The sequence below is a fragment of the Triplophysa rosa genome, linkage group LG3, assembly GCF_024868665.1.
Source record: "Triplophysa rosa linkage group LG3, Trosa_1v2, whole genome shotgun sequence".
Classification (NCBI taxonomy): domain Eukaryota; kingdom Metazoa; phylum Chordata; class Actinopteri; order Cypriniformes; family Nemacheilidae; genus Triplophysa; species Triplophysa rosa.
Window position 1 is genome coordinate 9,756,611 of NC_079892.1, and position 13,127 is coordinate 9,769,737.

Below are 13,127 nucleotides of genomic sequence, written 5' to 3' on the forward strand. Positions count from 1 at the left end.
GTACAGAGACAACTTTAAAGAGACAGAATAAATGTCATCATGTCGTCACTAATTCACCCTCAAATGTTTCAAAACCTGACTTTTTTTTCTGTGGAACACAAAAGAATATATTTTGAGAAATGTCTCAGTGGTTTTGTGTTCATACAATGAAAGTAAATCGGGGAAAATGTTGTTTGGTTGGCAGCGTTCTTCAAAACATCATCTTTTGTGTTCTGCAGCAGATAGTCATAATGCTTTAATATGACATGAGGGTGATGAAAAAAAAACATTTTGGGTGAACTGTCCCTTTAAAAGTGTGGGGTGTCACACACACCCTCGTGCTACTTGTTTCTACTGTATAGTTGTCCAAGAGACATGAAAACTGTTAGGTACTCATTGTATGAATTAAACTTCATGACTAGAAAAAAATGCTTTATTGCGATATTGTCACAGTCCATTTGTTAAGACCAATCTTACAGTGCAATCCAACTAAAGCACAACTGTTGCAACGGTGTCACCTCATCTGCAAAGTAGCATGTCAATGTCAGGATAAACATTTGTGGTTTCACTGCCCTGACATTATGTTCTCTCACTTTAATCTAAGGACTGTACACTAAAATTTAAACCATTCAAACCAAATTTCAGTCATTCTTAAAGGAAAACTTTATTGTGCATATACAGTATTTGCCCTTTCAGGGATCAGGAGTCTTATTGGAGATCTCACTGGAATACACTACAAGACTTTTAAAATCTGAACATATTTTTTAAAACTAGACATCATACACTTGCAGACTTTTTGAAAGATTCAGATAGACTAACTGATCAAATCTGCAGACTGGCACAGACTTTCTGCAACAGGTCCGGACTGAAAATCTGGGCAAAATCTGAGCAAAAGTCTGCAAGTGTATTTTAGCTTTTAGGGACCAGTTTAGTCTCCTAAAACAAGAAATGAAACTAGACACAAACTTCACAACTTTGACATACAATATGACTTAAAGAGCTTTAAAATTATACAGTGTAGGGTTAGTACGGCTAGTTCACCCAATAAAAAAATTCTGTCATCATTTATTCACCCTCATGTCATTCAAAACCTGTATATGACGCTTTCTTCTGTGGAACACAAAATATATTTTGAGAAATGTCTCAGTGGTTTTGTGTCCATGTAATGAAAGTCAATGGGGTCAATGTTGTTTGGTTACCAACATTCTTCAAAATATCTTCTTTTGTGTTCAGCTGAAGTAAAAGTCTTGTATGAAAGAGTGTACATATTTCAAACCTATGTGTCGCAGGAATATACAGCAATTTACAGGGGGAAGAGAAAGTATGTTTTTACGGGTAGTTTGGAAGAATGTTTCTGTACGGTAAAGTGCCAGAGAAACAGCTCCCTGACCACTGGGTCTGGCACAAAGCCCTGAGGTTTGGAATCTGATGATTCTGCTTGAAAAGACCTCACTGGTTTCTCTACATTTCGACAGATCTTCATCCCCCACTCCTTCATCATCAACATTCATTCTGTTCTCCAATTCTCAGCCACCAAAACACTTCTCCCTTCAGAATCATAAATTGATCTCTCCTTTTTATTAGCTCAACATTTTGGACCAAATGCTAATCTAATAACCACATGTGTTCAGTCTCACGATGTTAACTAAGCTCGCAGGTTTGCCGTACAGAGACTCAGAAATAAACGGAAATGTGACCAGAGGGATTTGTTAATGCAAAACATTTGAGCAGAGAAACACCTCGGATTCTAAGTCAGGGATTTGTGAACGAAATTTCAGGTTGGACCTTCACTTTGGACTTGGGTTGGCGTTTCCTCTGAGGCACCAGAGGTCACCAGTGATCCACTGGTGTGATCCACAGTGCTTGGCCGACACAACCTTCCCATTCCTGCAGCTGTGGGAATGTGGTTTTCTTTCGAAGCACTCCAACCACTTAGCCTCCTCTCCCACTGTTGAATAAACTCAACACGAATAAATTCATATCCACAGAGGTGAGACACTGGCACAAAGCCTAATCCAGCATCTGGCACCCCATGAATCAACCTATGGTGTCTTGGTGGTCCTGCTTAATCAAAACAACATTTTCTTTCCTGAATAAGTAGATCTTGATATGGAACAGGTCAATAAATTTTGGACAAAGTAAAATGCCAAACAATAATGATTTTAAGGTCAACAACAGAGCTCATCGGTTGATTCTTGCACGAGTATTGTGCTTGCATCTTATTTTTAGGGCTCACCCAAACAATTACGCAACAGTAAGAGCTTATTTGCGATGTCATTAAGTTTGTAAATTGTACACACCAAGACTACCGGCCTCCACTAGCCCTACACACAAACCTAGACCCTATCATTACTCTCAACGCCCTGCAAAGCAGATGATTTGGCAAACGCTGGCTGTCAAGAATACACATCACTCAGCTGACTACCTTGGAAAACAACAAAATCTTGTAAGATTCAACCATAAACAAATAAGGATGGGACAATTAGCGGTTTAATGGTTGAAATTTTGAAAATGACTCACCCGCGATTTGTTCCAAACCTGCATAAATTTCTTTGTTCTGTAGAACACAAAGTTATTTAGAAGAATGTAACTGAGCAACTGAGAATTCTGGGACACCATTGAATACCATTAAATTGGTAGTCAAAAGTGCCCCAGAAGTGTTTGTTTTCCTAAATTCTTCAAAATAATTCTGCTGTGGTAGTCAATGGTGCCCCAGAAATCTCAGTTGCTAACATTTTTTCAAATATCTTTGTGTTCCGCCAAAACAAAGAAACTTGAGGGTGAGTAAAGGGATACTTCACCCAAAAATGAAAATTGTGTCATCATTTTTTAGTTGTTCCAAATCTGAATAAACGTCTTTGTTCTGATGAACACAGAGAAAGTTATTTGGAAGAATGCTTATAACCAGACAGATTTCCCCCCCCACTGACTATCATAGTAGGAAAAAAAACAATAGTAGCTCCAGAACTTTGCTGTCCTACATTCTTCAAAATGTCTTTTTTTCTGTTCAACAGACCTACTATAGTCAATGGGGTCCAAGATCTGTTTGGTTACAAGCATTCTTCCAAATATCTTTCTCTGTGTTCATCAGAACAAAGACATTTATACAGATTTGGAACAACTCGAAGGTGAGTAAATGATGACAGAATTTTCATTTTTGGGTGAAGTATCCCTTTAAGCTTGATGTTTACCTCATTGCCCCATTGTGCCATGATTAATGTTAATGGTATTAATTTGATGTTTCTGCAAACAAAACGTGCATTTAACATGTAAAATCAATATAAAACTTGGAAATCAGTACATGTTAACATAACCGTGATCATTTGGGTTACTATAATCATGATTAAAACTGTTCACACTATACATGTCAATAAACAAACATTCACACCGATTTGAGACAGATGACCACTATTCCAGACCTCAAACAACTGTTTACAGTATGCGAGAATTCAGACAGACAGTCAGAATCCTCCGTTTATCTCAATTGCAAGCTAAGCATCTTGAGGAAGCCCATAAAATGCAGAGACAGCTGCTCCACAGGACCCGTGCCCCATCTTTAAATGAGGTTGGTGTGAGTGCTTTCAGGAAAAATGTGCTGCGAAACTTTGAAGACTATAACTTTCACACAGTTATTTAGCACAGTTTGCCAAAGGAATGCAACACGGAGGCCAGCTAATGCTTGGCGATATCAAACCACTGACAAATGCAAGCCAATGAATCACTAACGTGAGAACAAAACAAAAAAACTATGACATAATATTGAATTGTTCCAACACTAAATCGCTGTCCTGAAAAAGAAAACACCTTGAGAAATATAATCTTCTTTATTTACAGCCTCTAGATATACTTCTCGACCGATGTCTACTCCAAAGCCACAAAAACAGACAGTGACTGTCTAGAAAAACACAAAAGACAATCACATGCCTGGGGAGACAGTAACATGGGCAGGAGCTCGGAGCCGCTCGGAGCTTCCACCATGGCAACGTCTGGGGTATTAAAACCCCACGTACTCTCGCGACCAGGTGACTAGAGGATGAACTAGATCAACACGGCTAATGCAAAGTGATGTGGATGGGTATTAAGACACTCCCACACACAAGTACTCACATACGCACTCATTTAACAGGATTTAGACTCTCTCCCTCGGGCTTTACGCTTAATCGCAGTGTTGTGGTTTTTCTGCTGAGGCTCCGTGGTTGTTCTCTCCTCCCTCTCTCAGGAAACTTCAAGTCTCTCTCTCTCTCTCTCTCTCCTCTGTGTATATAAGAAAGTGGTGAGTAGGCTGGTCGGCAGACAGGGAGAAACTATACTAGCGTACTGTAGATGCGGAGAGGTGCGTGTTGTGAAATGTGACTCGGGCGGCAGCGTGGGATTTACAGGTGAGTAGCCGCTCATTTTATTATATATAGCTTACATGACCCCCTTGATGGCTGCTGTGTAAACAAACTGTATCTAAAAATAGACGCATTCCATCTTCTTTTAAAATAGTACTCTGTAATTCAAAGTGCATTCCCTTCAGGGCATCTTTTCTAGTGACTGTTTTTGAATGGCATGCTCAAAACAGTATGCAAGTCTGATGTCTCGGCATCAAGAGTAAACGTCCAAGAAAGTTTCTCCTCATCAATTGGAGGATTTCAAGACCCTGTTGAAAAAACCAGCATATGCTGGGTTTTGATGCTGGTTACATGCTGGTTCATGCTGGTTCAAGCTGGTCATGTGCTGGTTTAAGCTGGTCATGTGCTGGTTCCTCACCAGCTTAAACCAGCTCAGGACCATCTTAAACCACCACATGACCAGCATAAACCAGCATGCGACCAGCTTAAACCAGCATCAAAACATACCTAACCCAGCATATGCTGGTTTTTTCAACAGGGGAGGGAAGATTTCAATGGGACTATAAATCATTACAGTTACAGTAACGGGTTGTTGGTTTCGTGAGTGTTCTGGATTTGGAAATGGCAGGGCAAGACCTCATCTCAAGTGTGTGAGAAGCAAACCAAATTAGAGAAAACTTAATTAGCCTGTTCCAAATACAATATATGCAGACCTCAAAGGAGGCTTAGTTTGGGAGTCCATCAGGAAATGTGCCGTGGCACCACTGAGGTCTTTGAACGGTGGCTCTGTCTGTTTAGATTTTGATGGGACTTAATCAGAGGGAAGGGTTTGCAGACGAGATAACGCACGTCTGCATGAAAATCTTCTCCGGGAAGACGGCCAATGCGCTCCCATGCTGGAGTTAAGCAACCGAAAGCCAAGTGTTATGCTACTGTCATCCATTAACTTCAATGTTTGCCATGGGATGATCATCATTTTGATATCTTGTGAGTTCAACTTTATGGTTAAGATACTAGCGTTAGCAAGAAAGAAACCTTCAGAAGTAGCTTTCGGTGAAATGTGTAGTGACAGCTGTACCGTGAATATTAACCTGGTCGAGCCAAAACACAACCTCAAAATAACCACACTAGGTGTCTGTTTGGGTTACACCGTGAGTTGTTTATTTTTCAAGCTTTGAAAAACCTTTTATCTGCGATCTCGGTTTGTGATCTTGGATTTCCAACTGAAACGTGAAATGATCAAACAGAAAATATCCACAATTTGAAAATGAAAGCTACACATGTAACAGAAAATCATCATTTCATTTGAGACCAAGCAAGAGTTTAAACAAAAACATACTTGAAAGTGTGCTCACATCGTCGTCTGAGCTAATAAACCACATATCTCTTCGGGGACCATGAGGCTCCTTTATGGCCGTTCGAGAAAACCTCTCTGTCTCCTGTTGTAAATCTGGTTTGGTCGTATTTATGTTTCCAATTTGGATCAAATTCACATTTGGATGGAAGTGAACGAAGACGCGTCCGCATGTCAGCGTCAGGTCGACTCCGTGCCTTCTGTGGTTTCTCTGAAGCCGTTCCCTAAAAGTTTTCTGCAAAAACCACTTTCACTAAGCCACATGTATCTTAATTATTGCCAGAGTGGGCTGAGGGTTCGAGGAAGCTTGAAGATAAATAAATCTATGGTATCTGAAAACCATAAAGGCATAATATCCCTCATTCTTTATGGTTGTGTAGGTTCTCATGGCCTAGTGTTTTCATTTATGGCTAAACCTAATGCTTCACGGAAAGTTTTATTCATCCCCCCACTTCTCTAGAATCACACGAGGGCTCCTTCCTCCTCTCCATATTCTGGCACAATCCATTTGAAAAATGTGTTCTGGATTCAAGTCTTTTATAAACATACATTTATTCACATTTACAGTTTTGGCAGAAGAATTTATCCAAAGTGATTTACAGTGCATACAACATACTGTATCCATTTAATCACTTTGTTTGTTTTTTAGGAATCGATCTCCACAAATGCTCAGACATGGGAACAAAATGTTCGGTCAGTGTTTAAGCCAACTTAAAAAAAAAAAATTTGTTAAAGCCGTAGTATGTCACTTTTGAGCCTAATATTAACTAACAAAACACAAAAATAATTATTATTTGGACATAAAATTCCAGGTTTCCCCAAAACTCAATTGTCTCCAAATGGTGGGCCACAGAATTTTCAACAAAATTAACCTAATAATAATAAAAGGTGCTCCAAAAGCTTCTTTGATGCCACCTTTTGGTTTCATAAAGAACCTTCAGATGATAAAAAAGTAAGAACGAGATGGTTCTTTAAAGAACCTTTGACTGAGTTGTCTGTGGAACTAAAAACGGTTCTTCTGGCATGGATGTAAAGAAACTTTTAAGCACCTTTATTTTTAAGAGTGTGCTTTGTCATCTTTGCAAAAAATGTTTTTTTATTATTATTATTTTATTTAGTTTTAACATCAAACAAACTAGACACTTAAAATGTATTACATAAATACCTCAATAGGATTCTATACACATCCTAAGCAAGGTAAACAAATGTATTCAAGAACAGTCAATATCTACAAAACGTAGTGCAAAGCACTGGTCTTATCATGCAGGAAGTGGTTTAATTCTTCGCCCTCGTGACATGGTCCCGGCGCCAGTCATGGGGGGAAAAGGGAGCTGGTACTTCCAGTCAGAATCTTTCCACTCAATAACACAACCACCAAGGGGATCCGCATTTTGCTTTCATCCGCAACATTCCACGCTGTACCTCGTTTTTTAACCACAGATTTAGCACATGACTGGCATTAATAGACTACAAATACATGCTATTATTACTATGGTTACTGGTGATTGAGTCCATGCCGTGTGGCGAGGGCAGCGAGAAATGAAACACTCACAGGACATCCTGTAACATTTTGCATTAACTCCAGTCACCATAATTTCAAACTTTCCTTTGTTTAAAATATCTCGTCTGAACCTGGTAAAAGTAAATGTTTTAAACAAGCCTGAGCTGGTCTTTGCTGGTCTTAGTCTGCCATGTACTGTAATCCAGCAAGACCAGCCTTGGAGACCAACTCAAAACCGGTATTTGACTCTTTCTTCTGTTGAACACAAAAGAGAATTTTGAGAAATGTCTCAGTGGTTTTGTGTCCATATAATGTCAGTGTTGTTTGTCGCTTTGGATAAAAGCGTCTGCCAAATGCATAAATGTAAATGTATGTAAATGTAGTATGCACGATTGTATACAGACTCATATACATGGGTGCTAAATACAGTGAATTTGTTTTAAAATGCTTTAGCATGCAAACAGGGCAAATGGCGAGGGCAGCTGTGGTATGGCCATGTGGGCGCCACGCTGGTGAGTATGTGGTTGAATTTGGCCATTACTCTGTGGTTGACTGTTGGTGTGGGTGATGACTGCAACCCCCAAAGTAACAATTGACTCATCATCAAACCAGACAGAATCACGAAATATCGCGTGTCTGGTCGACTTCACCCTTCATTTAACTTGAGCATTAAAGGGATAGTTCACACAAAAAGGAAATTTCTGTCATTATTTACTCACCCTCTTGTCATTTCAAACCTGTATGACTTTCTTCTGCAGAGCACAAAAGATGATATTTTGAAGAATGTTGGTAACAAAACAACGGTGGTACCCTTCCACTTCACTTTCCCTTCCACTATTGTTTGCACACAAAACCAATCCAAGTCAATGGCTACCGCCGTAACCAACATTCTTCAAAATATCAACCAGGAGCTTCACATTTATCTTAAAATTAAGAACCTTATCTATTAAAGCTATTAGATATTATATATAGATATATTATATATAAGTCGTCAACGTCATCATTAATAATTTGTCCCTCCTGTGATATTTTAGATCTTTCCTAAAGAAAGATTAATTAAAGGAGCGATGTGGAGATTTTAGTGGCATGTAGTGGTGAGGTGGCGAATTGCAACCAACAGCTCACTCCACCCCTTCCTTTCGAAGCACTAAGCTGGATCTCATAGGACAAAGATGACGTTGCGTTTTCGCTTCTTTGTCGAAGGAGATAATGTATTTACGAAACGCACTCTATAGAGCAGTTTGTCCATATAGGGCTACTGTAGAAACAACATGACGAATTCCATACAAGGGGACCCGCGGTGTATGTAGATAGAAATAGTTCATTGTAAGGTAATGAAAACATAACGTTTCATTATGTAAGGTCTATTTATACACATCTGAAGACATAGTTATGACTCGCACTTGTTTTTGTCTCCTCACAGGATGATTGACAGTTACCTGTGCTGAGTCACGCAGCAGAATGCCTGGTGTGCCCCGTGGGGCCTCGCAACACCACACTGCGCCCGTAGCCTGTGCGATCATCTGTTCCTGGCTGTTGATCCTCATCCATCCCGCCTTTTGCCAAAAACCAGCAAAGTTGCCTCTGGTGGGCCGTAAGCCTTTCCTGGCAGCATGGAACGCCCCGTTGGACATGTGCACGCTGAAGTACAAAGTCAATGTCAGTCTTGATCTCTTCCACATCAGCGGAAGTCCACGAGCAGTCCACACGGGTCAGAATGTCACCATCTTCTACGCCAACCGTCTGGGCTACTACCCTTTCTACAACGAGGAGGGGGTACCCATCAACGGAGGCCTACCTCAAAACAGCAGCCTCAAAGAGCACCTCCGCAAAGCCAGAAAAGACATAGCGCACTTTATACCTTCCGAAGACTTCCGTGGCCTGGCTGTAATCGATTGGGAGTACTGGAGACCGCAGTGGAGTCGAAACTGGGAAAAGAAGGACATTTACCGCCAGCGTTCCCGCGAGCTGATCGAGCAGGCCTACGTTAACGTAACGCAAGAGCAGGTACAGGAACTTGCGCGCTTGCGGTTCGAGAAGACTGCCAAGGAGTTAATGCGGAGCACGCTGCAGCTCGGCACGCAAACCCGTCCGAATGGGCTCTGGGGTTTCTACCTGTACCCTGACTGCCACAATTACAACGTGCACGCACACGACTACAACGGCACGTGCCCTCAGCAGGAGAGAGTTCGGAACGACGAGCTGTTTTGGCTGTGGAACAGCAGCACTGCCCTTTTTCCGGCACTGGCTATACGCAAGGGCCACACAGACAGCGTTCGCAACCTGCACTTCTCGAAAAATAGAGTGCTGGAGTCACTGAGGCTAGCCTCCCTTACCTCACTGCCTTATGACCTGCCTATATATGTATACACACGGCTGGGCTACAGGGATGATGCCATGGCATTTCTGACCCAGGTAAACAACCGTAGATATTGAAGAAATGCCAACATACACCTACTATTTCGAACTGACCAAAAGCCCTCTACATGATTTTGAACCTCTGCGGAGATAAAAGCTGAAATACCTAATCACTCAAAATAATATGGTAATATTTTATATTAGCGATACAGTTTATCTCACTTGCTACTGCATCAGCACCCTTACATAAAATAAGTTTGTGTAAAAATTATATTAGCAGCACACTTATTATCATTTATACTTTTAAAGTAAAATAAGAAAGTATACTTTCAGTGCACTTTGTCAGTCAAATGTAATTAAGTATGTAATTAAGTGTATTTGGCTTTAACCTGTATTAAACTGAAGCTGATCTTGCTAATAAGATTTCTATACTTTTAAGTATAAATATTACAACCTCAATAAGAACACACACTAGTATGGTTAAAATACAAAAATAATATATAAATAATAAACTCTAAAAATTATGTTCATAAAAAAGAATATATAAATTACTGAGAGTATCTTAAAGCTTACTTTTATAAACAAAAAAAATGTGCTACACACTGAACTAGTTGTGTAAACTATACACACATATTGTTGCAGTACAAATGAAAAATGTAGTTTTTTGCTTCACGGAAAGTTTTATTCATCCCCCCAACTAGAACTAAAAGATCACTACTGTTACACCCTAAAGTGCAGTTTTTAAAATAAAAAGTGGGCCAGTTAGTCCCAAGTAGTATGGAAATAGTACATTTTTACTCCTAGTACCTTGATTCAGTATTAATATACTTACTGCGTAATATACAGTAAATAAACTTGAACTGTACATTATAGCATACTTTATAAAACAATCAATCAACAAGTATACTTATTTTTTGTAAAGGCAGTGAAGAGGTCACGAGAGGTCATTAGAAAACATAGACATTTCAGCGGCAACAGAAACAAACGGAATCGATAACTTTTGAGTAGTTTTATACAATAAAAGTAATATACAACAAAATATGAATATAAATTAATATCAATATAAATATAAACACAGGCCGAAAGTGAACTTCGGGCCAGGCACGTGCATCCGAGACAGTCTATAGGCAACTGAACCTTTCTGTAGCCTGAATGTGCTGCAAGTCGCTATAGACAAAAGTGACTGCCAGATCCATAAATGTAAAATAATACTTTGTTTCTGTCCCACTTTGATATTCCCTGTAGACACACAGTGTTGGTCCATAATCTGAAAGAGCTCTATCTTGTGGTCAAATACACACAACAATACATTTTACTTAGTCACAGATTGGCTTTATACAATACAATCTGACTATCTTCAGACTATGCTATGTATTAATGCATTTTTATTGTTTTGCATTATTATTTGCATTCCTTCCTTTGCTCACAAATTTACAGTATTTGGCTTTTCATGTCACAGAAGGATTTGATACACACAATAGGAGAAAGTGCTGCTCTGGGTGCAGCAGGTTTCGTCATGTGGGGGGATCTCAACCTCACGTCCTCAAGGGTAAGATTTTTAACACCTATTCGTTTTGATATACTTGTTTCTGCTGTTCACATCAACACAGCTTGACAGATTTGCACTATCGATTTAGGTCAGGAAAGCTAAAAATGTCTAAATTATATTCTGAAAAAATTTTGGCAGTCACACTTTTGTGAGTCAATTAAATATTTTATTTCTGTTAGAGATAAAGCCGTGTTCATACTGATTTTATGTATGCTATTTATGCTCCACAGTCCCTTTTCACACTTCAATTCTGAATTCACGTTGACACTGAATCTCTCCCCAGCACAACTGTTCCAAAGTCAAGGCGTTTCTAAACCACAGACTGGGACAGTACATCACTAACGTTACCCGGGCAGCTGAAGTCTGTAGTGACTCCCTGTGTCAGTCCAACGGACGCTGTGTCCGCCGAGACCCGGAGGAGCCACACTACCTACACCTGAGCCAATCAAGCTACCGCATCCACTCCAACAGGAACGGCACGTTCAGAGTGACCGGCTGGCACTCTCAGCAAGAGCTCCACCTGCTGGACAAGAGGTTCCGCTGTCACTGTTACCAGGGGTACAGGGGCGACCGCTGCGACAGCATAGAGTCAGAGGAGAAAGAAGAAGACAATATGATCAAAGAGAATGTGGAGGAGGTGATGGAGGAGGTGAGGGAGGACATGAGGGAGGAGGAACATGAGGAGCAAGAAGATACGAGGGATGCAGCGGTGCATTTAGAAAAAGCCCTCATTCTGACTGTTCTGCTCATCTTCTTAAACTTTGTTTGTATTCAAGAGTGAAACACGTAATTTCTGTACCACTGGCAGGGGTGGACTGGGAAGCAAAAACATCCCACATCGGCCCTCCACCATTTCTGTCGACGGGGGGGGGGGGGGGGGGGGGGGGGGGGGAGGGGTTGTATGTAATGTGTCATTGCGTTACATGCATATGTCTCCGTCTCGCTAATGCCTTCGCGTTGCGTGCATTCGCGTTAATAACGTTCGTCTGTCCGGACCAAGCATCCATTCCGGCCCCATACATTAGCGGCCCACCAGGAAAAGTTCCGATACTCCAGATGGCCAGTCCGCCCTGACTCACGGCCGTTCTGGACTTTGACAGAATTTCCTACTGGTCAGTCCACCCCTTGCCACTGGGATCCTTAAAATCGATAGCCACACCCCAAAACCATACTATTGGTTAAGCCGATGTTGCTGTGACAGGACGCTTAAAGAAACAGAGGAATGTTTTAAACATTTTACACTTTGCAAAAAATTGTCTCTGTACATTACAAAGAAAATTAACACAAAAAATTACAATTCCGTCAATATTAACACATGAACGTTCCATTTAAACTGAAATATGTCACACGTCACCTGTGAGGAAATGTGGCCATAGAGCCTTGAGATGGAACATCATGACTCAAGTCAAGTTTTCATTTTTGTGATTTTGGATTTTTTTAAAGATTGTTACAGTGGTGCTGTATGGTGATGATGTAGAGACGCAAGCCTTTGCACAAACTTCATTCTAAGTAGATATGTAGAATGACTGTTCTGAACTTTAGTTTTTCATTATATGCTCTTTAATCTGAACTGAATGCTGGGTTATTTCGTTTATGTCTGTTTGCCCGAAAAGGTTTAATCTACGCATACTGTTTTGACAAAGCACTGAAACCAAAATGCTTTTCTTGACTTTTCTTAGAAAGACCCAGAATGTTCCCCTTTGCTTTAGCTAATCACAGTTATTCTCATTTTACAGAGCACTGCAAAAAAAATGACTAGTGCAGGATGATGTCATCAATATTTTTGGTCCCTTTTCCCAAGACATTTACTGTAAAAAACCTGCTTAACACACAAGTATACTAGCATAACTAAAAGACACATGCTTGCTTTCAAAGCCTAATACTTGCTGTCAGAGCACTTTACAGTCAGAGAGCATGAAGTATTCAATAGGTGGGATCGGTGTAATACAAACATCATGCTTCCCAATACAATCAAAACTTTTAAAGCTGGACAAAAGTTTGATCTGTCAACATAGACACTATAGCATTTAGCAAAGCCTAAAATATATATAA

The 13,127-nt window shown here is 40.3% G+C and overlaps 1 protein-coding gene across 1 annotated transcript; it reads left to right on the forward strand.

Moving 5' to 3' along the window:
* The first annotated feature begins 4,190 nt into the window (after positions 1-4,190).
* Positions 4,191-11,933, forward strand: LOC130552245 (hyaluronidase-4). The gene is made up of 4 exons (XM_057330460.1): positions 4,191-4,358; positions 8,592-9,583; positions 10,986-11,075; positions 11,359-11,933. The coding sequence occupies exons 2-4, from the start codon at positions 8,630-8,632 to the stop codon at positions 11,854-11,856; spliced, it is 1,542 nt and encodes a 513-aa protein (XP_057186443.1). The 5' UTR covers positions 4,191-4,358; positions 8,592-8,629; the 3' UTR covers positions 11,857-11,933.
* Positions 11,934-13,127: the final 1,194 nt, after the last annotated feature.